At 48.0% G+C, this 24,609-nt stretch overlaps 1 protein-coding gene across 1 annotated transcript in view; it reads right to left on the bottom strand.

Annotated features, from left to right (window-relative positions):
• The window catches only part of TBL2 (transducin beta like 2), a 29,437-nt gene extending 5,435 nt beyond the window's left edge, over positions 1–24,002 (bottom strand). The window contains exons 1-4 of the mRNA XM_075904993.2: positions 23,831–24,002; positions 21,097–21,227; positions 13,080–13,264; positions 11,088–11,239 (exon numbers count right to left, since the gene is read on the bottom strand). Coding sequence (XP_075761108.1) covers positions 11,088–11,239; positions 13,080–13,264; positions 21,097–21,227; positions 23,831–23,945 — 583 coding nt within the window. The 5' untranslated portion in view covers positions 23,946–24,002. The remainder of the gene's footprint in view (positions 1–11,087; positions 11,240–13,079; positions 13,265–21,096; positions 21,228–23,830) is intronic.
• Between the last annotated feature and the right edge of the window lie 607 nt (positions 24,003–24,609).

Below are 24,609 nucleotides of genomic sequence, written 5' to 3'. Positions count from 1 at the left end.
GGATTTCTCAAGGGAACGCAGAAGAATTAAATCATGAGGCACATCTCATGACAGCTGATGTGGCTGTTGTTCTTATAGCCATGTCAGCTGCATCTAAGGCAGCCTGAAGGGCTGTCTAATATTGCCTGACCCTCTATGATGATTGCTCTAGACTGCACCTTTTTAGTGTCTGGTATATCATCAATGAAGGCGTTAAGCTTTCCATGATTACTGAAATCGTATTTGCTGAGGAGTGCCATGTAGTTGGCCACTGCTTTGCAGCGTGGCTGATGTGTACACTTTTTGGCTGATGTGTACACTTTTTGGCTGATGTGTACACTTTTTTTACCGTGTGGGTCAAGTCCCTTATTATCCTTGTCGGATGGTGTGGAGTGGTTTTGTTGCTTTTTTCTTTGCTAAGCTATGTCCACTACTAGTGAGTTTGGTGGTGGATGGGTGAACAGAAATTCTGACCCCTTCAGCAGGACGTAATACTTGCGGTCTGCCTTTTTACAGATGGGAGGGATGGAGGCAGGGTTTTGGCTGGTTCGAGTATGACTGAGTTAACTGGCAAGGCAATTTTTGAAGGTGGTGTCACCTGAAGGATATTTGAGTTGTGTTGCATGTCCTGCACTTCCTCTATGTCAATCTTCAAATCTGCTGCAACTCGCTTAAAAAGGTCCTGAGAAGAGGAGAAGTCCTCAGTGGTTGCCAAGGGCGGTGGCATGATAGTTACATCCATCACAGACAGTGAGCTTGTGTCAAGTAATGCCTCTGGACCTGAGTTCAGAGAATAATGTTCATCAATTTCATTTCGTCCCCTCTCCACTGGAGGGGATTGGGTTAGGGGAGAAAGTGTTTTCACAGTATGCTTCATCTTATATGGTCTCTTCTTGTTGTGTTGAGACCACGGGCTCCAAATTTGCCTGGGGAATGAGGGGGGTGGACTGAGTCATCGATCAACGGATCACATCTTCTATGATGCCGCTGATGAGCAACTAAATCAATCCTTGATCAGCAGAGCTGATTACAGAGGTCACATAGAAAACCATCAACTGCATGCGTAGTACGTTCTTTTCGGATCCTATGCTTTTCCTGTAATGCCTGGATATGCTGACTCTCAACGCAATTAAGAGCTTCAAAACAGTGGTTTGCCACCAGGACAATCTGTCCCGAACTAAAGTTTCCAGATCATTGGGAGATATGCCATGACTTCACGTTGGCCTTTAAGATGTCTTTATAGCACTTATACTGGCTACCGATAAAGCGCTTTCCATAAGCAAGCTAGCCATAGAAGACCATCTTTGGTATCTGCATATCATCCATCCTCATAACATGACCAATCCAGCGAAACTATTTGTTCATAAGCATTGCTTCCATGCCCATGACACTACACAGCTTAAGAATCTCCGTGTTAGGAATTTTGTCCCCCCCTTTCACATGGGCAATCTTCCTCAGGCAACACATATGGAACTTATCAAGCTTCAAAACATGGCAACAATATATTGTCCATGACTCCGAGCCATACAGCAGAATATTCAGGACAACTGCCTGATAAACCACTACCTTGGTATGGAGTTTGATGCCAATGTCATTCCATGGGCTTTTGGTCAATTTTCCAAAGGCAGCGCTGGCTTTGGCCAGTCGAGCAGATACGTCATGATCCACGTCTATGCTAGAAGGCAGTACACTTCCCAGGGTAGCAGAACTTGTCAACAGCCTTAAGGACTGTACCAGCAGCAGTGATCACTTGAGTGCTGGGCTCTTTCCAAACAGGCGGAGACATAACTTCTGACTTCTTGAGGTTCACAAAGGCTACATCTAAACTACACCCCTCTGTCGGCAGAGGGATGTAAATGAAGCATTTTGAAAGTGCAAATGAAGCTGGGATTTAAATATCCTGCGCTTCATTTGCATAATCATGTCATGGCATTGTTCTGAACAAGCGCTATGTCGAAAATGAAACCGCAGTTTAGACGTGGGTTTTTTTGACGAGGCGATTTTTCAAAAGATCTTGTACTCCTTGATCTTTCAAAAAATCACCGTTGTCGAAAAAAAACATGTCTAAACTGTGGTTTCACTTTCGACATGGCGCTTGTTCAAAACAGCACCATGACATGATTATGCAAATGAAGCGCGGGATATTTAAATCCCAGCTTCATTTGCATCCCTCTGCCGACAGAGGGGTGCAGTTGAGACACAGCCTGAGAGTCCAAAGCAGTGAGCAGAAGTAACAAAGCGATCAAAAAGCTCCTGTGCATCCTTCACTGAATGAGCATCAGCAGTCACAGTCATCAGCAAACAGATGGTCACAGACAGTTGTAGTAATTACTTTGGTGCAAGCCTGAAGTCTCCAGAGATTGAAAATACTGCCACCAGTTCAGAACTGAATAGGTATGCCCTACAAGCAGTCCTTAAAAGCAACTAACAGCATCACTGAAAAGTAGATGAACAGGAGAGGAGCAAGGATACATCCTTGCTTTGTACCGTTTGATATTTCAAAAGGTGCTGATATCTCTCCATTGTTAAGGACGCGACCAAGCATGCCATCATGAAAGGACAGAACAATGTTGATACATCTTTCAAGGTAGCCAATTTTCCAGAGCCCATTTCTGTTGACCATGTCAAACACCTTGATCAAGTCGATGAAAATGACAGAGGTCCTGATGTTGCTCTCTACATTTCTCTTGTATCTGTTTGGCTGTAAATATCATCTCAGCAGTGCCTCGATCGGCACGAAATATGCACTGACTTTCAGGAATAATGCCATTTTTGAACACATGTAGTGAAAGCTGGTTGTAAAGGATGAGGGCCAGGATCTTACCAGTTATAGAGAGCAGAAAGATGTCCCAATGGTCATCACAACATGCATGGTCACCTTTTCTCTTGTATAGGTGTACAATCAGTGCATCTTTGAAGTCCGGGGGGACTAGCTCCCTCTCCCAAATGGTGATAAATAAACGGGTGAGATGGTACATCAGCTGACCACAAGCAGCTTTATAAATTTCTGATGGAATTGCATCACACCCAGGTGCCTTTCCAGATTTCATCTGATTAACAGCTTTTTGTACCTCATCAAGAGTTGGTGGTATGTCCAGTTGTAAATCATTAGCCCACTGAGGAATCTCTTCAAGAACGCCGCTGTGAAAAGTTGAGGTCTGGTTCAATACTTTGTAAAAATTTTCAGCCCAACAGTCAAAGATTTTAGCACTATCTGTGATCAAAGTAAGGCCATCAGAAGAGCACACTGGTGAACAGCCAGCAATGTGTGCCCCATAGACTGCCCTCAGCCCGTCATAAAATGCTTTAAAGTCATGTCTATCAGCAAAATGCAGGACAATGTAGCACTTTAAAGACTAACAAGATGGTTTATTAGATGATGAGCTTTCGTGGGCCAGACCCACTTCCTCAGATCAAATAGTGGAAGAAAGTAGTCACAACCATATATACCAAAGGATACAATTAAAAAAATGAACACATATGAAAAGGACAAATCACATTGCAGAACAGGAGGGGGATGCAGGGGGGTGGGGGAAGGAAGGAAGGTAAGTGTCTGTGAATTGATGATATTAGAGGTGGGGAGAGTGGGATGTTTGTGAGTTAATGGTATTAGAGGTGATAATTGGGGAAACTATCTTGGTAATGGGTGAGATAGTTCAAATGTTTGTTCAGTCCTTTTTGGAAAGTGTCGAATTTTAACATGAATGACAGTTCAGAGGATTCCCTTTCAAGTGCAGATGTAAAAGGTCTTTGTAGCAGAATGCAGGTGGTTAAGTCATTGAGAGAGTGTCCTTTCTGGTTAAAATGGCAAGAAACTGTTTTTTCTTTGTGATCTTGTCTGATATCTGTTTTGTGGGCATTAATCCTTTGGCGAAGTGTCTGAGATGTTTGTCCAATATACATCTCAGACACTTCGCCAAAGGATTAATGCCCACAAAACAGATATCAGACAAGATCACAAAGTTTCTTGCCATTTTAACCAGAAAGGACACTCTCTCAATGACTTAACCACCTGCATTCTGCTACAAAGACCTTTTACATCTGCACTTGAAAGGGAATCCTCTGAACTGTCATTCATGTTAAAATTTGACACTTTCCAAAAAGGACTGAACAAACATTTGAACTATCTCACCCATTACCAAGATAGTTTCCCCAATTATCACCTCTAATACCATTAACTCACAAACATCCCACTCTCCCCACCTCTAACATCATCAATTCACAGACACTTACCTTCCTTCCTCCCCCCCCTGCATCCCCCTCCTGTTCTGCAATGTGATTTGTCCTTTTCATATGTGTTCATTTTTTTAATTGTATCCTTTGGTATATATCAGTGGTCCCCAACATTTTCAGGTTGGCGGGCTCCAGGGGGCGTGGCCGTTCGCCCGCCGGGCGCCAGGGGTCGGGGACACTTGCCCGCCCGGGGGCGGGCCCCCCCCCAGCCGCATGCCCGGGGGCGGGGCCCCCCCATAGCCACGGGGCCGGGGCCGGGGCCCCCCCCCATAGCCGCGCGCCCGGGGAAGGCGCCCCCTGGCAAGCGCCGCGCGCCCGGGGCCGGCGCCCCCCGTAAGCGCCGCGCGCCCGGGGCCGGCGCTCCCCCCGTAAGCGCCGCGGGGCCAAGGCCAGGGCCAGGGCCAGGGCCAGGGCCAGGGCCGGGGCCGGGGCCGGGGCCGGGGCCGGGGCCGGGGCCGGGGCCGGGGCCGGGGCCGGGGCCGGGGCACGCGCGGCGCCCCCGGGGGCGGGGCCAAGGCCGGAGCCGGCAAGGGCACGCGCGGTGCCCCCGGGGGCGGGGCCAAGGCCGGCGCCGGAGCTGGCAAGGGTACACGTGGCACCCCCGGGGCCGGCCATGCGCCCGGGGCTGGCACCTCCCAGCCCAGATTGCTCCGTGGGCGCATGTAAAGAGCCCGGCGGGCGCCATGACGCCCGCGGGCACCGGGTTGGGGACCACGGGTATATATGGTTGTGACTACTTTCTTCCACTATTTGATCTGAGGAAGTGGGTCTGGCCCACGAAAGCTCATCATCTAATAAACCATCTTGTTAGTCTTTAAAGTGCTACATTGTCCTGCATTTTGCTTCAGCTACCCCAGACTAACACGGCTACATTTCTATCACTATGTCTATCAGCCACATCTTGGAATTTAACTGCTTGATATTTCCACCAGTCCTCTTTCATTTGCCATAATTTGAGTTGTGCCTCTTGTTTAGCTCAAATATATGCCAATTTTCTGGAGGCATTCTCTTTATCATTGATGCAAGCCGGATGTGTCACAAGCACCTTATCAAGAAGAGCTTGGGCATCTCTGTCCTTGTCATCAAACCAGTCCTTGTGCCTGCGTTTTTGGAAACCGAGGGTGGGTAGGGCATGGGTGGTGGCATCCATGAATAGGAGGCTCAGGGGGCCATGGCTGCGTTGGTGTAGTTAGGAACATCAGAATGAAACAAGTGTCCCGATGCCTCTGTGCGTGGGGACAGTTGTGGTGAGAAAACCCTTGGAGCCTCATCATTGTCAATTGATAATACAGTAGGTGATGATGTGTATTTGGATTGCAGTGAATAAGATGGTTTGTCAGTTCTTAAAAATGTGGAGTTAAAAGTTGAGGAGACTGCAAGGTCTCTGTGATTCCCATAGGTGATGGTAGGAGTGCGAGATGCTGAAGCTGCCATGGTCGTAAGAGCACCAGAGGTTTTGAGGAAGTAAGGTGGCCCATTTCTTTTGGGATTTAAGTGGCTTGTCCCCTTTGTCCTTGGCGATTTGCTGGGAGCCTGGATCTGAGAATGGGTGTTTGTCATTCTCTGTCAGGATCATTTTTAAACAGAGGTCTCTGTCTCTCCGTGTGCACGCTTTCAGTTTGGCACAGTGTGGACAATCCAGTTGAGAGTGGGAGTGTCCAAGGTATTTTATATATTTATTGTGGCTGTCTGAGTCCAGCATCACATTGTTGAAATCAGTGAAGCGGTTAAAGCCGGGTGAGACCATCTCTGTCAGTGATATTAAAAATGGCTGGAGAAGCCAACTGAGGTGAGCGGCGGTCTCCCCCCCCCCCCCTAAGAACTACTAGGGAGAAGAACTTGGAGTAAACTAATTTATCTCTCTCTCTCTCTAGAACTAATGAGGACTGAGGAGCACTGCGGAGGTCCGTCTGAAGCCGGGGACAGTATAAAGGAACTGAGGGAAGGGTGGCTGTGCATGTGCGATGGTGCTGGGGGGAGACCCACGCAGCCCAAAATGCACTGCTATCAAGAATCTAGTCTGCGGCACTGGGACGCACCTGCACCTACTGTGGAGCACCCCCAGAGACGACTCTCAAAGAAGAACCTGAAATAAGGACTAGGGTGAGAAATATGATTTGTAACAATCTCTTACCTGGTGCATATTTTTTTAGATTCGTGACTTGCTTTGATCTGTCTGTTTTCACTTGCAATCACTTAATTCCTACTTTTTATACTTAATAAAAACATTTGTTTATCATCAACCCCAGTGTAAATAATTGTTACCTGTTAAAGGGGGGAGGGAGGGACAATCACTGTGCAGCTCTCTTTTTCACTGAGCACGCAAACTGAGTTTTCTCTGTAAAATTTTTATACAGAGTAAGACAGATCTGGAGTTTTGGTCCCTTTTGAAGGCTGTACTCCTGAGTGCTGTCAAGTCCCTATAACTGAGCCCTCCCACAGCTATTACCACCATCTGTGTTACTCTGCTGGGGGGCTGTCCCTAACTCTGTGCCTCGCTAGGGGAAACCAGAGCATCTGGCCCAGCAGGACAGGGTGGGGGGGTGCTCCAAAAGGCAGGCTCAGTGGTATAATCAGCACTTTGGGTGACAGGCTCAAGGGGATCTCTGTGATCCAACCCGTCACACTCATTTCCTTTGGTTTCCACCAGGTGCACCAGGCAAGAACAGCTGGCTTTGAAATGCCAATGTATAGGATCCCATCACACTGAATTCTGAGCACAGTTTGGGAAGTCACATCAGCTTCTTGGGCCTTCCACCTCTCAGACTCCATTGTCAGAGATGGCAGGATAACAGTGTAGTCTGAAGACTTGACACACCACAAGAAACACAACAGGTGTAGGTAATAAGACTGAAGGGAACCGGTCCACTTAAAAATCCAGGAAAAAAATTTCATTTGGTTACATTCCTGCTATTAATGCACTGCAACTTGAAGCTGCTGTCATTTACTTTGTTCATTTCTCTCAGTCTGGACAATAAAAATCAATGAATGTTTCCCTTTTTTTCCGAGACAAGTTGGGTGATGTAATTTCTTTCATTGGACCAACTTTGGCTGATAAGATAGGCTTTTGAGCTTACACAAAACTCTTCTTTGGGTCTGGGAAATGTACTCGGCCAGGTCTATACTTAGAACACTGCATCAGCATAGTTGCACCGCAGTAGCACTTAAGCTGCTCCTACGCCAATGGGAAAGTTCTATCATTGATTAAACTACCTCTCCAAGAGGCAGTAGCAGCTCTCCTGTTGAGCACTACGTGGGGGGGGTTAAGGTCAGTGCAACTATTTCACTCAGGTGTGAACCACCTAGTTATACTGACATAGCTCTGTAGCACAGATCTGGCCTCAGGAGCATCACAGCTAAATACAAGAGGGAAACACTGTTTAACACAAGTACCTAGTTAAAACGAGAGCATAATTAAGATGAAATGGCCCATTAACACCCCTCCAGTAACAGGGAGGAAGGTTAGTGGATTGATAGAGATTGTTATAAGCAGCTATAAATCCAGTGTCTATTCAGTCCATTATTCCTAGTGTCTAGTAAAGTTATGATTTTAAGCTCCCAAATTTGTCTTTTGAAAGTGCTGCATAGTTTTTTCTTTTGAGGGTGAGGATCAACAGGTCTAAAGGACTGCTTTATTAAGTGTTTACCCACTGGCGATGTTTTTGTCGTTACCATTTCCCCATGTGAGTTTGAGCATAGAGATTGTCTGATTTCACCCACCCAGTTGTTGTCGGGGCAGTCAGTGCATTGGAATAGGTACACCACATGTGATAGGCATATGTAAGACCATGGATCTTAAAAGGTGGGTTGTGGAGGGTTGCTGATCGCTGTAGCAGTGACGAGATGTCTGCAGGTTTTAGTCTGTTGCTGCAGCTTTATATAGGTGTCCCTTTGGTTGTGGGGAGCTTGTCTTGGATGATGAGCTTGCAGACTTTGTATCAAGGCCACAAGTGGTGGTTCAGGAAAGATTTCTTTCAGGGTGGGGTATCCATCAAGTATGGGTTGTAGCTGTTTGATGGTTCCCCATATGGATTCCACTGTGGGGTGGCAGATGACAACTGGGGTGTGTGTGGCTGGAGGAGGTTTTATTTCTGTATTGAAGCAGGCTCTCTCAGGGTATTTGGGTGGCCCATTCCATGACAATCTACTACTCTGGTGGAGTGCCCTTGTTTGATTAAGGCAGTTTTGAGAGTCTTAAGGGGTGTATCCCAGGATTCACTCTGTGCCTAGCTAAGTGCCTGGCTGTAGACAACAGGCAACTTCAATTCCTTGAAATATGAACTACTTACCCTAACTAATCTCAGACACTTCGCCAAAGGATCAATGCCCACAAAACAGATATTAGACAGGATCACAAAGAACAAACAGTTTCTTGCCATTTCAACCAGAAAGGACACTGTCTCAACAACTTAATTACCTGCATCCTGCTCCTCAAGTGCCTTTTAAATCTGCACTTGAAAGGGAATCCTCTGAACTGTCATTCATGCTAAAATTCGACACTCTACCTGTCGGTCTCAACAAAGACACTAACTATCTTACCCATTGCAAAGATAGCTTCCCCAATTATCACCTCTAATACCATTAGCTCACAAACATTTACCTTCCGCCCCCCACCCCCCGCATCCCCCTTCTGTTCTGAAATGTGATTTGTCCTTTTCATATGTGTTCACTTTTTTTTAATTGTATCCTTTGGTATATATGGTTGTGACTATTTTCTTCCACTATTTGATCTGAGGAAGTGGGTCTGGCCCACGAAAACTCATCATCTAATAAACCATCTTGTTAGTCTTTAAAGTGCTACATAGTCCTGTATTTTGTTTCAGCTACACCAGACTAACACGGCTACATTTCTATCCCTAAATAATCTGTTCTACTTAGCCCTGGTCTGAGCTATAACTACCCAGCAACATAAACCTACGCTCAAGACTCTCCTAGCTGTGTCTACAAACCAATTGTTAAGATAGGGCTTAAACCTAGGGTCCCAGGACCCTGCAGGTCTGGAGAGTCTGAGCCTCATTACTTTCCTGTGTGGTCCCAGAGGTCCTCCAGATGTACCCCCCAGTTCCTTGGAGCAACTTCCTTAGTCATTTTCATGTGGACAATCTGTGAGGGTCACTATTGCACCAGAAGCCACATCTTCCTTTGCAACTCAGCATTAACCCACTGTCTGCTGAACAGTGATCTGCAAGCACACTAATAGACAAATGCAAAGGAGCTTTTTGCAAAGAAAGCTTTTCCCTGCTCACAAGTGCACAGCCAGATTCTGGTGTACACTCTCCAGGCGCCCCTGCATACATAGCTCCACGAAGGGCAGAGAGCAGAGCAGGGATAACCTCCCCCCCCCCCCAACACTCTGGTCACTCCCTGCAAGACAACATGCATTGTGAGGGCAGCGAGTGGGAACCAGTCCCAAAATCTCCCTGCAGCCTCCTGTGATGGTGGCAGTTCAAGTTTCTCCTTGCTGCTGAGCTGACCTTGCTGTTCCTTGCTCCCAGGTCACCCACCCTCTCTGGAGCTGCATGTGCAGGTACACAGGCATTGTGAAGTGATGAATGGGAACCTGTCCCAAAACTTCCATACAGCCTCCCAGAAATCTCTTATCCATATCTCCTAGAGGTGTGGTGGGAGCATGGAAAAAGTATCTTGGAGAGGTGCTGGAACATGCTGCAACCAATCCATGAGGAAGTCCTTCACTTCTCTACTGCCAGCTGCAGCTGTCAAAAACACTGGCGGTTCTACTTTTTATGTCAAACTTCAAAACAGATAAATACATAAATAAATTGATCAAACAAAAACATCTTCACTGAATGTCCCATTTTAAAAATTAAGAATTGCAAAGTTTCCAGAGCCCTAGTTTGAGTATGGGTTAGAAAATCCTTACTGTAGGATTAAAATGCCGTATAGATGCTCAGGCACAGGGTTCTCTGACATTGGTCAGCTGACTCAAGACCTACTGCTCAGACAAGGCCATGTATGCACACCCTCTACATCTCCCAGACTTGAAACAGAGTTCTATGTAAGTTCAAAAGCTTGTCTCTCACCAACAGAAGCTGGCTAATGAAAGATGATGTCACCCACCTCATCTCCCTAATCGCCTCAGACAGACACAGCTACAACATCTCCTTTGTTCAGTAAGTTTTATCCTCATATTGTCTGCTACAATACTTAAGATTCCAGGTTGTGTTAAAAATTAACATTTCTCCACAACTCTAAAAAAAGAAATCCAATGAAAATAATCATTTCACTTTGAAGTCACACACAGGTCAGTAGTGTCCCTTAAAATACTAGGGCTCAAACAATGATGTGACTTCTCCTGCAGCGAAAAAGATCTCAGCAATAGCAACACCGAGCAGGATCACAGGACATTGAGAGGTAAGTTTTAATTTATCAGGACCTGTATGTGTTAAAAATAAGAGGAGCTGAGGTCTCACCATTGGTAAGAATGTTGTTACATGGATCCCAGAAGCTCTAGGCAGGCACCCCTTCCTGATCCAATCAGCCTGCACTTGGAGAAATTCTTACCAGTTAACACATCTATGGGTCAGAACACAGCCTGTAGAGTGTTAGAGGCAGACCTCTTGGCAAGCAGAATCTCTGAAGAATCAAGAAGGGATAATATATGCACTACGAAGTGAATTTGAGTGTCCCTGTCTCAAAGGAAGAGCTCTGTTTGTGGACATTAAATACATCCATTGAACACATGAAAAGTGGAGGCAGAAGTTTTAGTGACTTCTCCAAGGTCATTCAATTGGTTACTGAGCTGGAATCAGATCCCAGATGTTCCCAATGCTCAAGTCAGCAGCTGCTGCTCTTCAGAATGTACAAGGCAGATGGCTCACAAGCCCAGTGGAAAGGGGTCAACTCTGTCTCTGTACCTGTCTCGGCAATTCCAATGTTGATGATGGGAGCTTTGTGCTTCTTTGGGAAGTCCTCAGGGGCTGCAGTGAAAGTGAAGTTGCCATCCTCCTTCTTGGTCATTTTAAAGACACGAATGGTCTCTTCGTTTGCCAGCCAGATGATGAAGGCTCTAAAGGAAAGAAGGACAGTCATTTTCCTGTAACGAACATAGTGAACAAACCACTGCAACTAATGTCACAGGCCATGTGTAGGCATGCTCATCTCACACTAAGCTTATTTTTGTGCACCTAGCTAGACTGCAAGGGATAAAACTGTGTGGCTAGAAGCAACCAATCTAGGAGTGTGCTTTGAGCTTTCCCAGCCAGTCGACCACTGCAGGTGGAAGACTGGCTGGGCAGAGTGTAGCTCTTTGTACAGAATTTAGAGCTGGCAAGAAGTCCCAGAGGGAAGCTCTGATGATTGAATCCTCCATTTATCCCCAGAGTAGGTAGAACATGGACAACAGCAGGACAAGCTTCTGCCTGCCACCACAGCTCTGAGCCAGAGATGCCTCCTCCCAGACACAAAGAGGTTCCATAGCTCATTCTCCCTTTGCTCTTTCTGAGAATGTTATCAAGCATGAGACCTACTGCCCCTTCTGATGCTGACCCCAGTGATGCAGGCACCTGTCCACTGGATATTACACCAAGACCCCAGCTCATTCCATATAGTCTGAAGAGAACCTTTCATCCTTACAATCTGAACTGGATTCAAACTAATAAGGTAGAAGGTTACAACTACATGTTATCAGGCACAACTAGGCGAGCTGAACATAAGAATGGCCATACTGGGTCAGACCAAAGGTCCATCTAGCCCAGTATCCAGTCTTCCAACAGTGGCCAATGGCAGATGCCCCAGAGGGAGTGAACAGAAACAGGTAATCGTCAAGTGATCCATCCCTCATCATCCACTTCTAGCCCCTGACAAACAGAGGCTAGGGACACCATTCCTACCTGTTCTAACCTCCATAATTTATATAGTTCTTTCTTGAACCCTCTTAAAGTCCTGGTCTTCACAACCTCCTATGGCAAGGAGTTCCACAGGTTGACTATGCACTGCATGGAAGAAAAACTTCCTTTTGTTTGTTTTAAACCCGTTACCTTTTCATTTCAATTGGTGACACCTACTTCTTATGTTATGGGAACAAGTAAATAACTTTTCCTTATTCACTTTCTCCATACCTGTCATGAATTTATAGACCTCTATATATCCCCCTTAGTCTTCGCTGATCTAAGCTGAAAAGTCCACTGGGGTATTACTGCAGTGAAGGGGTTTGGGAAGATTTTATATTTAAAGACCACAATCCTCTGCTGACCAATAGTCTCATTGTTTCCTTGGGTACAGATAGATGGGCATTCATCTTGTGTCTGCTGTCTTGCACTTATATTGTAAGTTCCTCAAGGCACAGACTGAATTTTTGTTCTGTTTGTGCTGTGCCCAGCACAGTAGGGTCTGGATCCATGGGTGTGATTCCCAGGAGCTACATAAATACAAGTAATAAAACACATACCCCAGGACCATTTACATCTTGCTAATAACAGATCTGCTCACAGCACTGGCCTGAGAGCCTGGAAGTGCTACCACTTGCCAGCCTGCAGAGTTAACTTCCCACTTAAGTCCATTTTCCTGTTGCCAGGCCTGTATGGTGGGGAGAGGGAGGAAGAAGCTAAAGGCAGAGCCCAACCTCTGGGACATGGGGAACCTGCAGGAGTAGGAACAGGTCAATTCTTAAATCACTAAGCCGTGTGATCACAGGAACTAATTTTCAGGTGAGGGAATTTAATTATTCAGCAGGATCAGCAAAAATCTAATAAATCTTCAGGGGGAACACATGCTGGAAAATATCCCTGCTCCCCTCTCAGGCCTTGGTAATAAGTAGGGCTATGCTGTCAAGCTAGGAAAAGGAAATGCTTTCTTTGTAAATCTCCTGCTATGATTTTCTAGCCCCACCCACTGAAGACACCTCGCACCTGGAGTCTGGGCTGAAGCGGACCAGTGTGGCATGGTCCAGTTCCACATTGGCTCGTATACAGCGGTGCTCACGCTCCAAGAAGTCCTTGGTGCTCCAGATCCGGACAGTGCGGTCATCAGCACAAGACACCAAGTACTTGCCATTGCTGCTGAAGTCGAGGCAGGTTACACTCCCACTGTGACCCTGTGGAAAGCCGGTATGATCAGCACCAGCTTTTTGTAGGATGAATAGAACAGGTAATCTGCCTGCTCCATCCCAGGGTGCCAAGACCTGCTGAAGGGGCCACTGGCTAAAGTTGTCCCATCACATAGAGGAGAGAGTGAAAGAGAAAGAAAACATGTACATGAATCCCATCTGCTTTAAGAGCAAAACCCCACTAGACAGAGATCCCCTTTCTACCCATATATTGCAATGTCCATCCCTAGGTCCTCAAACCCTTTATCTTCCCCCCTGCCTTCCTGCTGTTCCAGGGCATACCTTTCAAAGCTGATTCTCCAGGGTATGAGGCAAGTGAATTAGAGCGAAGGGACACAGGACTGTGGGAGAAGAATGAGGTGGACTACAACAGGAAAAGTTATAATGTCTCATATTTACACAATGCTAGATCTCAGAATGCTTCATAAAGGAGTTCAGAATAATTATCTCCATTTCACAGATGAAAGTGGAAGCATTGAACTCAGACTCAGACTTTAAGGTCAGAAGGGACCATTATGATCATCTAGTCTGACCCCCTACACAGTGCAGGCCACAGAATCTCACCCACCCCCTCCTAAAATAATCCTCTCACCTACATCTAGTTTAATCTTGAAGCCAGATAGATCTTTTGCCCCCACTACTTCCCTTGGAAGGCCGTTCCAGAACCTCACTCCTCTAATGGTTAGAAACCTTCGTCTAATCTCAAGTCTAAACTTCCTACTAGCCAGCTTATATCCATTTGTTCTTGTGTCCACATTGGTATTAAGCTTAAATAATTCCTCTCCCTCCCTGGTATTTATCCCTCCAATATATTTAAAGAGTGCAATCATGTCCCCCACTCCTCAGCCTTCTTTTGGTTAAAGTAAACAAGCCAAGCTCCTTGAGTCTCCTTTCATAAGACAGGTTTTCCATTCCTCGGATCATCCTAGTGGCCCTTCTTTGTACCTGTTCCAGTTTGAATTCATCCTTCTTAAACATGGGAGACCAGAACTGCACACAGTATTCCAAATGGGGTCTCACCAATGCCTTGTATAATGGCACTAACACCTCCTTATCCCTACTGGAAATACCTCGCCTAATACATCCCAAGACCTTATTAGCCTTTTTCACGGCCATGTCACAATGGCGGCTCAGTCATCCTATAATCAACCAGGACTCCGAGGTCCTTTGTTACTTCCAACTGATGTGTCCCCAGTTTATAACTAAATTCTTGTTATTAATCCCTAAATGTATAACCTTACACTTCTCACTATTAAATTTCATCCTATTGCTATCACTCTAATTTACAAGGTCATCCAGATCTTCCTGTATGATATCCCAATCCTTTTCTGAATTGGCAATACCTCCCAACTTTGTGTCATCCGCAAATTTTATCAGGACACTTACACTTTTGGTGCCAAGGTCAGCGATAAAAGGATTAAATAAAATTGGCCCCACAACCGATCCCTGAGGAACTCCGCTAGTAACCTTCCTCCAACCTGACAATTCACCTTTCAATATGACCCCCTGTAGTCTCCCCTTTAACCAGTTGCTTATCCACCTCTCAACTTTCATATTAATCCCTATATTTTCCAATTTAATCAATAATTCCCCATGTGGTACTGTATCGAATGACTTACTAAAGTTGAGGTAGATTAGATCCACTGCATTTCCTTTATCTAAAAAATCTGTTACTTTCTCAAAAAAGGAGATCAGGTTGGTTTGGCACGATGGTTTTGTAAAACCATGTTGTAATTTGTCCCAATTGCCATTAGCCTGAATGTCTCTAACTACTTTCTCCTTCAACATTTTTTCCAAGATCTTGCATACTACAGATGTCAAACTAACAGGCCTATAGTTACCCAGGTCGCTTTTTTTCCCTTTCTTAAAAATAGGAACTATATTAGCAATTCTCCAGTCAAATGGTACAACCCCTGAGTTTAGAGATTTATTAAAAATTTTTGCTAATGGACTAGCAATTTCATGTGCCAGTTCCTTTAATATTCTTGGATGAAGATTATCTGGGCCCCGCGATTTACTCCCATTAAAGTGTTCAAGTTTGGCTTTTACCTCGGATATGGTAATATTTACCTCCATATCCTTAGTGCCATTTGTTATGTTACCATTATCCCTAAGCTCTTCATTAGCCTCATTAAAGACTGATGCAAAGTATTTGTTTAGATATTGGGCCATTCCTAGATTATCCTTAACCTCCACTCCATCCTTAGTAATTAGCAGCCGTACTTCTTCTTTTGTTGTTTTTTTCCCCTATTTATATGGCTATAAAACCTTTTACTATTGGTTTTAATTCCCTTTGCAAGGTCCAACTCCACCTGACTTTTAGCCTCTCACTTTGTCCCTACATGCTCTAACCTCAATAAGGTAGCTTTCTTTACTGATCCCTCCCATTTTCCACTCCTTTATATGCTTTTTGCTTTTTCTTAATCACCTCTCTGAGATGCTTGCTCATCCAGCTTGGTTTAACACACCTGCCTATACATTTTTTCCCTTTTCTTGGGATACAGGCTTCTGACAGCTTCTGCAACTTTAGCTTCAAATAATTCCAGGCCTCCTCCACCTCAAGATCCATAATTTCTTTAGTCCAATCAACTTCCCTAACTAATTTCCTTAATTTATTAAAGTTAGCCCTTTTGAAGTCAAAAACCCTAGTCTCAGATTTATTTTTGTTTATCCTTCCATTTAATTTGTACTGAATTAGCTCATGATCACTCGAGCCAAGGTTGTCCCCTACAACCATTTCATCTATGAGGTCCTCGCTACTCACCAAAACCAAAGCTAAAATAGCACCCCCCCCTTGTTGGTTCAGCAACTACTTGATGAAGGAATTCATCAGCTATCACATCTAGGAAAATCTGAGCCCTATTATTATTACTAGCACTTGTTCTCCAGTATATATCTGGAAAGTTGAAATCTCCCATGATTACGCAGTTTCCATGAGTATTTACTTCATTAAAAACATTAAAGAGGTCTCTATCCATATCCAAATTGGATCCTGGTGGTCTGAAACACACCCCAAGCACTGTCCCGGGGAGGATCTGATAGTTTTCTTTCCCAATATGATTTTTGCCCAAACAGACTCTGTCTTCTCCATTCCATCACTTTTTATTTCTTTACAATCTATCTCATCTTTTATATACAATGCGACTCCACCACCTTTACCCTTATTTCTGTCTTTCCTAAACAACACATACCCTTCAATACCTGTACTCCAGTCATGCCTAGTATTCCACCACGTTTCTGTTATTCCTATAATATCTGGTTTCACTTCCTGGACCAATAACTCTAGTTCCTCCATTTTGTTACCTAGGCTCCTCGCATTGGTGTACAAACATCTTAATTTTTGCTGTTTGGCCTCACTCACATTCTTTACCCAGTTTGGCACGGACGTTGTACCTCCAATATGACCTATTAGACTAGTATCCACCCTACCCTTCCTCATGTACATTCTCCAATCCCCAGCTATATCCTTTCTTACTTCGTTTTCCTCCCTCTCAGCGTTAAAATCCGGCGTAGAGATCTCCCAATCGTCTCCCCCAAATTCCTAGTTTAAAGCGCTCTTAATCAGTTGAGCCAGCCTCCATCCTAGAAGTCTATTTCCCTTCCTACTTAGGTGAAGTCCATCCCGAGAGAACAGTTCTCTGTCCATAAATGCCTCCCAGTGACCATACATCCCAAAGCCCTCCTTATAGCACCACAGCCTAAGCCATCTATTGATCATCATAATCCTGTCACATCTTAGTTGCCCGTCTCTAAGAACAGGCAGAATCCCACTAAAGATCACCTGAGCCTCAATTTCCTTGAGTGTCCTCCCCCGCCTAGCACAGTCTCCCTTAACTCGTTCCAGCGAGAATCTAGCCGTATCATTTGTTCCTACATGAAGGATGATCAATGGATTCCTTCCTGCTCCCTTAATAATCCTCTTCAACCTCAGTTCCACATCCCGTATCTTAGCACCTGGCAGACAGCACACCCTTGTATTCTCTGGATCAGCTCTGGTTACAGGCCTATCTATTCTTCTCAATAAAGAGTCCCCAATCACGTAGACCTGCCTTTTCTTAGTGACCGTGCGATTCTGTGGTCTATCTCTTGCTTCCTCTGGCTGCAAGTCCTTGCCATTCCTGTTTTCCCTTGTAATCCTCTTTAACCCATCCTGTATCCTCCTGATGCTCATTATTGGTGTTGTCTCCATTAACTCTTCCCCTTTATCTATGGGACTAGCCACTCTTCTCTTCTTCCTTACCCTTCCATCTTCATTATCTACCTGCTGTACCCCTTCTTCATTCTCCAGCTCCACATAACTGTTCTTGAGCTCTATTTTTCCTTCACTGACCCATCTTTTCCTCTGCCTGGTTCTCTTAGACACATGCTTCCACTGTCCATTTTCTTCATCCAGCAGTCCCCCCTCTGAGGCCCTTGGTCCTGCTTCCATCTGCATATCTAAGCTTTCCCCTTCAGCCACGTCGTGCCTTTGCTCCATCATCTGCTCAAACCCCCTTCTAAACTCGACCAGAGTTTCCACCTGCATCTCCAGTCTTTGGATCTTTTCTTCCATCAGCTCTATCAGGCAGCACTTCATGCAAACAAAACTCCTTTCAGGTACCTCCTCCAGAATCATGTACATACCGCAGCTACCACATCCAATCATCTTCCTTGTGTTCTCTACTACTTGGGCCATGGCCACTACTGCCTCTGTGTTTTATCTACTTTCTCACCAAAATCCTATTAGTCCGGTGAACACAAAAACAAACCAAAATACCCCCTCCACAGCAAAAACACACACCAAACAAGTCCCAATATCCAAACTCCCTTTACAAACTCCCACTCAAACTCCCCTGTTTACAGCTCTGTTTGCTGGCTCCTGTGCCGCTGCAGCTATCTATGCCGCTGCCTGACTAGAAGGCTACCATTATAGGACCCCTGATCAGTGAAGCCCCGCCCCCTAATCAGGGCTCAGCTTCTCTCCCAGCACATTACCCCTACAAGCCTCTACACATACAAGCAATACAACTCCATGAGGAGCTGCAGCAATCACAGACTGGGATGGGAACAGGAATAGGCATACGCATGGGGTGTGCTCAGGCATACCCTAATGTTTCAAAGGGCCGCCCTGGTGCACTGGGGAACGGACACTGCGCAGGGCTTGCCACGCATGCGTGGCTAAAACCAGCAGGTCTTAGGACCCCATGGAAACAGGCAGCAGGGAACAGAAACGTTACCCCGCCACCCCGGAAAGCGAGGTAAGTTTAAACCCCGGGCAGGAAGGCGGGGGGTATGCCCACCCCTGGGCAGGAGATGGGACCAGCGTGGCTAGGCTGGGGGTCGGCTCGGGAACAGCACAGCTGGGGTTGGGTCGGGGCAGCGCGGCAGGGCCCGGGAGCGGGGGGCGGAGTCGGGGGAAGTGCAGCTGGGCTTGGGGCGGGGTCTAGAGCAATGTGGCTGACCCTGCCTGGCCCGGGGGGGGGGGGGGGGGGGGTCGGGGCAACGAGGCTGGCCTGGGGAGGGGATGGGTCAGGGTCAGCATGGCTGGTCCGGGGGGCTGGGGGGGGGGAGAAGAGGGTTGGGGGCAGCACGGCTGGCCCCCGCCCTCCCCAGAGCTGCTTCCCATCCCCCCTTCCTCCCAGCCCTTCTCTTCCTCCCTGCCAACCCCGCGTTCCTTGATCACCCCCCAGCTCTGCTTCCTGCACCTCCTTCCTCCCGGTCCCCCTTCCTCCCAACCAGCCCTGCGGCCCCTGACCCCCCGCCAGCTCTGCTTCTTGCCCCCCCCCCCCCACTAGACGCTCCCAGTGCCGATTGTGCCCCACCTTCCAGTCATTTCCCCCGCCACCAGCAGGCTTCAGTCTGGTGCCCAGCCGGAAAACCAGGAAATACCAGACACTGCATGTGTTGGGTATTTTCTGGATTTTTTTTTTTTTTTAACCAGACAGAGGGCCCAAAAACCGGACTGTCCGGTAGAACACCAGACACCTGGCAATCCTACGAGTCAGACCCAGTGCAGGCACCAAGTGATGGGGAGACTGCCAGAACTTTGGGAACCAGAAACTGCGGTGTGGGGGTTTGTGGCCCAAAAGGGGGGCTGAGACACCTAAGAGACAGAGTAGGGGGAGCACCAGAAGGGTGACAGGGCGAACCTAGAACTCTGTTACAGACCAGCTGGCGGCTGCTGGAAGAGGAGGGAAAAATAGGGGGAAAGGGTCAGAGAGGAAGGGGCTTGTGCTGACGGGAGGGGGGCAGGTCAGGAGAAGAAAGAAGAAGGCACCAAGGGACAGAGTGGAGGAGAGAGACAAATGCCAGGGGGCCAAGTGGAGACAATGAGGAAAAGAGCAGGAGGGGAGATGTCAGTGAGGGGGGGGGACAGCATGATGCTAGGAGAGGAGAGGGGAAGGGTTTTGGGGGCTAGAGGGGACAAGGGGAGGTGCCGGGAGAAGGCTTGAAAGAAGGGGTGGGCATGAGGAAGGTAGGGATGGAGCAAGGCATGTGTGAGGGCACAGGGGAATGAGGAGAATGGGGGCAGAGGGTGATGAGGGGGTGGGCATCAGAGGAAAAGGGGGCAGGGGAAGTGAGGGAAGGGGGAAGCACCAGGATGGTGCAGGGGTAAGGGAAGGTGCAGGTGCCAGGGGATTCTGGGGGTGAAGCAGAAGGGCAGACACCTGCAGGGGAGGGACCAGCACCAGAGGAGAGTGGCAAGGCAGGTGTATAGAGGGAGGTATTGGAAGAGGGGATGGGGAGGGGTAGCTCACATGATCAGAGTGGGGCTACTGGAGGAGTGAGCACAGGGGGGAGAAAAGGACTGGTGGAGGGGGGCAGGTCTCAGGAAGGCTGAGGGCAGTGAGAAGGGCAGGAGTCAGGACAGCAGAAGTGGGTGAGGGGTTGGGGCGGGGAGTGGGGGCAGCAGGCACCAGGGGGGCTGATGGAGGAAGAGGAGGAGCTATGGCAGCAGAGGGAATGGGTAGAGGTTTATAAGATACTTATTAATAACTTGGGTGCCACAGTGGCACATCCAAACAAGCCACAAACTCAGTACTGGTGCACAACACAAAATTTATTGTGCTCATGGAAGGAAACTCTTAGAAGGGACACTTCCCCCAGCCTCTCCACCCCCCAAGTTAATGTCACACACATTGGGTTAAAGGAATTGCAGGATAGTAGCATGGGGGGGAGGGAGGTTTAGTGAGGGCCAAACTAATCCCTATTGGTAAGAGGATGGTGGGAAAAGTCCTGGGGAGAGGGGGCACATGACACCTTTTATTTCTGGTCATGTGTCCATATTGCCCCAAAAGTATTACCCTCCGAGGCGTGGCTAATGGGTGTCAAAGAGTACATTTAAAAAAAATTCGTTGGGTGCACACCCTAATGAAATGTGCTGCGAACACCTATGGGAACAGGGAAGTAACAAGAAGTGTTCACTTTCCAAATGCTCAGGAGAAGCTGCTCAGCAAGGGTCACAGACATTAAACAAAGCAGTCCCATAACAGGATACATCCAGGAATAGGTAGACTGAAGCTTGGGGATGGCTCATGCCCAGGTTATTTTAATTTTCATGGCCACCAAGCCATATACAAAAGGAAACCTGTTTTGGCAAATGTCCTCAGAGACCTCAGTCCACAGCAGGCAGAGTGTAAGATGTTAGCTACTCTTTCTTCTAAGTCTCCAACCACTAGAGGGCTGGTAAACTGTTCCTCATCCTTGGATAGTCGATCTCTAAGCAGGTAGGTGGAGATGCATGGAAGTCTGTTTGTACTTGCTCCCATGCATAACAGTTGGTCAGTGTATGATGCCAAGCCAAAAAACAGGTGCTGATGTTCAACTGATATGCCAGTTACCTTGAGAGCAGCAGCTAGGAGTGGATGTGAAAAGTCATGTTGCTGGGGCTTATCCTTGCGGCTTCGTTGATGGTGCTTCTGTTTCCTTGGTCCTGATGTCTTACTTATTGTTTCCCCATTTACTTCCTGGTCTAGAAAAAACAAAAGGAAGAAGTATGAAAGTGATTTCCCGACATCTGTATCCTATTACAAAGCAGAGACACACAAATCGAGTAAACCAGAACCATCCTGTGTACTGGGACACACAAAAGTGTTACAAAGCAGCTCTAATGATATTGCATTCCTTAGAAAGCCTGCTCTCTCCTCTTTGCTAACAAATTCTCTACAGATACATGGCTTAGACAAGCCTGAAAAAGATATTCTCATGTTAAAGGGAAGTAAATCAGTTGTTCCTAGGAAGGGTCTGGGAAATTAATTTTTCTCTTAACTTGCCCTACTTTGTGTCAGAGGGGTAGCTGTGTTAGGGTACGTCTAGACTACATGCCTCTGTCGCCAGAGGCATGTAGATTAGGCTACCCGACATAGTAAAATGAAGCGGCGATTTAAATAATCGCCGCTTCATTTAAATTTACATGGCTGCCGCGCTGAGCCGACAAACAGCTGATCAGCTGTTTGTCGGCTCAGCGCGATAGTCTGGACGCGCGGGTGTCGACATCAAAGGTATTTGTCGACCACCCAGGTAAACCTCCTGGGATGAGGTTTACCTGGGTGGTCGACAAATACCTTTGATGTCGACACCCGCGCGTCCAGACTATCGCGCTGAGCCGACAAACAGCTGATCAGCTGTTTGTCGGCTCAGCGCGGCAGCCATGTAAATTTAAATGAAGCGGCGATTATTTAAATCGCCGCTTCATTTTACTATGTCGGGTAGCGTAATCTACATGCCTCTGGCGACAGAGGCATGTAGTCTAGACGTACCCTTAGTTTGTATCTCAAAAACAGGGAGTTTAGCATGTTTTAGACCAGTGGTCCCCAACCTTTAGAGGCTGCCAGGTGCCAGGGACACATGCACGCGCACGCCCGGGGGCGGGGCCCCCCCCATAGCCGCGTGCTCAGGGGCCCCCCCCAAATGCCACGCACCCGGGGCCACCCCCCCCCGCAAGCGCCGCACACCAGGGCCGGCGCCCCCCTCCCCGCAAGAGCCGCGCACCCACGGCCAGCGCCCTCCCCCCAAGCGCCGCGCGCCCGGGGCGCAAGCGGCCAATTCACGGCGCTCCCGGGGCCGGCACTTACCATGCGCCGGGGCCGGCTCCATGCATGCACCACATGCCCAGGGCCAGGCCAGCCCCGAGCACTTGGCGGGCGCACACAAATGGCCCCGCGGGTGCCATGGCGCCCACAGGCACCGTGTTGGGGACCACTGTTTTAGACTAACAGATTTGGGCATAAGCATTTATGAGTAAAAACCACTTTGCCAAATGCATCTGACAAAGTGGCTTTCACCTATAAAAGCTTATGCCCAAATAAATCTGTTATTCCAGAAAATGCCACAGGACTCTTTGTTGGTTTTGTCCTGGCTTGTTTTGGTATGAAAGTTATATATAACATAAGGAGCAATTGCTTGCATCATTTATTGTTAGAAATGTAAAGCTGAAAATGATTTAAGAAATTTGAAAATAATTGAAAAGAACTAAGGGTCACCCAATGAAACTAATAGGTAGCAGGTTTAAAAGAAACAAAAGGAAGTTTTTCCTTTACACAGCACACAGTCAATGTGTGGAACTCCTTGTCAGAGGATGTCATGAAAACTAGGCCTTTAATGGGGTTGAAAAAAGAGCTATATAAATTCATGGGGTTTAGGTCCATCAATACTACTTAGCCAGAATGGGTAGGAATGGTGTTCTCTAGCCTTCGTTTGTCAGGGGTTGGAAATGGATGACAGGGGTTGGATCACTAGATGATTAGCTGTTTGTGTTTACTCCCTCTAGGGCACCTGGCATTGGCCATTGTTAGAAGATAGGATACTGGATTAGATGGACCTTTGGTCTGACCCAGTAGGACTGTTCTTATTCTCACTAGTTAACATACCATGTTATGCTGGAGTAAGGCTTGTGAGTTTTTATCAATAATTTACAGATGCAAAGTTGTAGAATTGCAATTATATGAAAAAAATCATCAGGAGAAACAGCCTAGCTTCTCCTTCCCATCCTGACAGAATCCCACCAGTCATCCTGCTCTTATATCCCTACTTTCCTCACACAGGATGGATTTCTAATTGTAGCAAGACTATGATTGTAAACACGTGAGTGAACTGGTCTCTAGTCTATCCTGGACACTAGGCAGACCAGCTCTTGGCCTGAGCAGCAAGAGCAAAGTAAACTGGCTGCAGAGAAGCGCACGCAGCAGGCTTCCCTCTCGGGCCATGTCTATACTTGCTGAGCAGGGATCCACCTTGTGCCTTCCGTTCAGAAGGACTAGGCCCTGTCTGCACTAAGTGGGAGCTACCGGGATCGATCTTGCGGAGTTCGATTCAGCAGCTCTAGTTCAGGGCGGCGGGTTCTCCCGCTCGTGCCCGGCAGGGGGCGCTGCTGGGAGGTGTCTCGCCTCCGCCTCCCGCTGTGGCGAGGCGACTAAGGCAGCCGGAGTCGCCCTCCCTCCCTCCCTCAGGGCCGCTGAACCCGGCGCGGCGCTTCGGGCCCCAGGCGGAGGGAAGGCGGCGACGCCCGGGAGCCCCTTGCTGCGGGGGCGTCATGCGGGCCCCGTGTCCCGCTCCACAGGCCCCCCCTCCGCTTACCGGCCGGCTCCCCGGCGCCCTGCCCGCGCGGCGCGCCGCGGCCCAGCGCCGCCAGCACCAGCAGGACCAGGGCCCCCAGGAGCAGCGAGACTCCGACAAGCGCCGCCGCCTCCATCTTCCCGCCGCCACCTCAGCGCGCGGGGCCGAGCACGGCGGGGCGCGCGCGCGCGCGCGCACGCTGTACACGCGTCGGCGGCATTACGCTGCAAGGCGCGGAAAGCGGCCGCGCAAGCGCAGTACCCGCAGAGTCCGGTAAGAGGTGTCATCATGGGGACGCTCTTTGCGCGTGCGCCGGATGAGCCGTTCAGCTGGCCGGTCCTTGCAGCGCGCGTGCGCCCTGGCGGGGAGCGAGGGCCAGCGCGGCTCGCATCCCAGCACCTCGCGGGAGCCTGTGAACCTGTCTCTGGGCCGGTCCTCCCTCTGCACAGCGGAGAGACTGGCCCTGCCGCCCCGGGGAGGCGGCTCCCGCCTAACACCCGGCCCTTGTTTGCCAGATGGGGAAACTGAGGCATAAAATAATGGCTCTTATCAGGAGATGCTGCGGGCTTTGCCTGGGCAAACATCAACCCTGCCAGCAGCAGCAGCAAGCAAGGGGCGTTCTGCAGGCTTGAGAGGGGATGATGAGTGTAGGAAAGAGGTGATGGCAGGGGGAGAAAAAGGCACAGTCCGTCACTACTGGAGAAGATGGTAGACCAGGTTTTCTTTGGACAACTGAGAGAAGCTTCCAGATCGCAGGCCCTGATTTTCATGGGGGACTTTAATCACCCTGACAGCTGCTG

This window comes from Pelodiscus sinensis, chromosome 21 (assembly GCF_052426305.1).
Source record: "Pelodiscus sinensis isolate ZL-2025 chromosome 21, ASM5242630v1, whole genome shotgun sequence".
NCBI classification, from domain to species: Eukaryota; Metazoa; Chordata; order Testudines; family Trionychidae; genus Pelodiscus; species Pelodiscus sinensis.
This window is presented reverse-complemented; position numbering and strand designations above follow the sequence as displayed.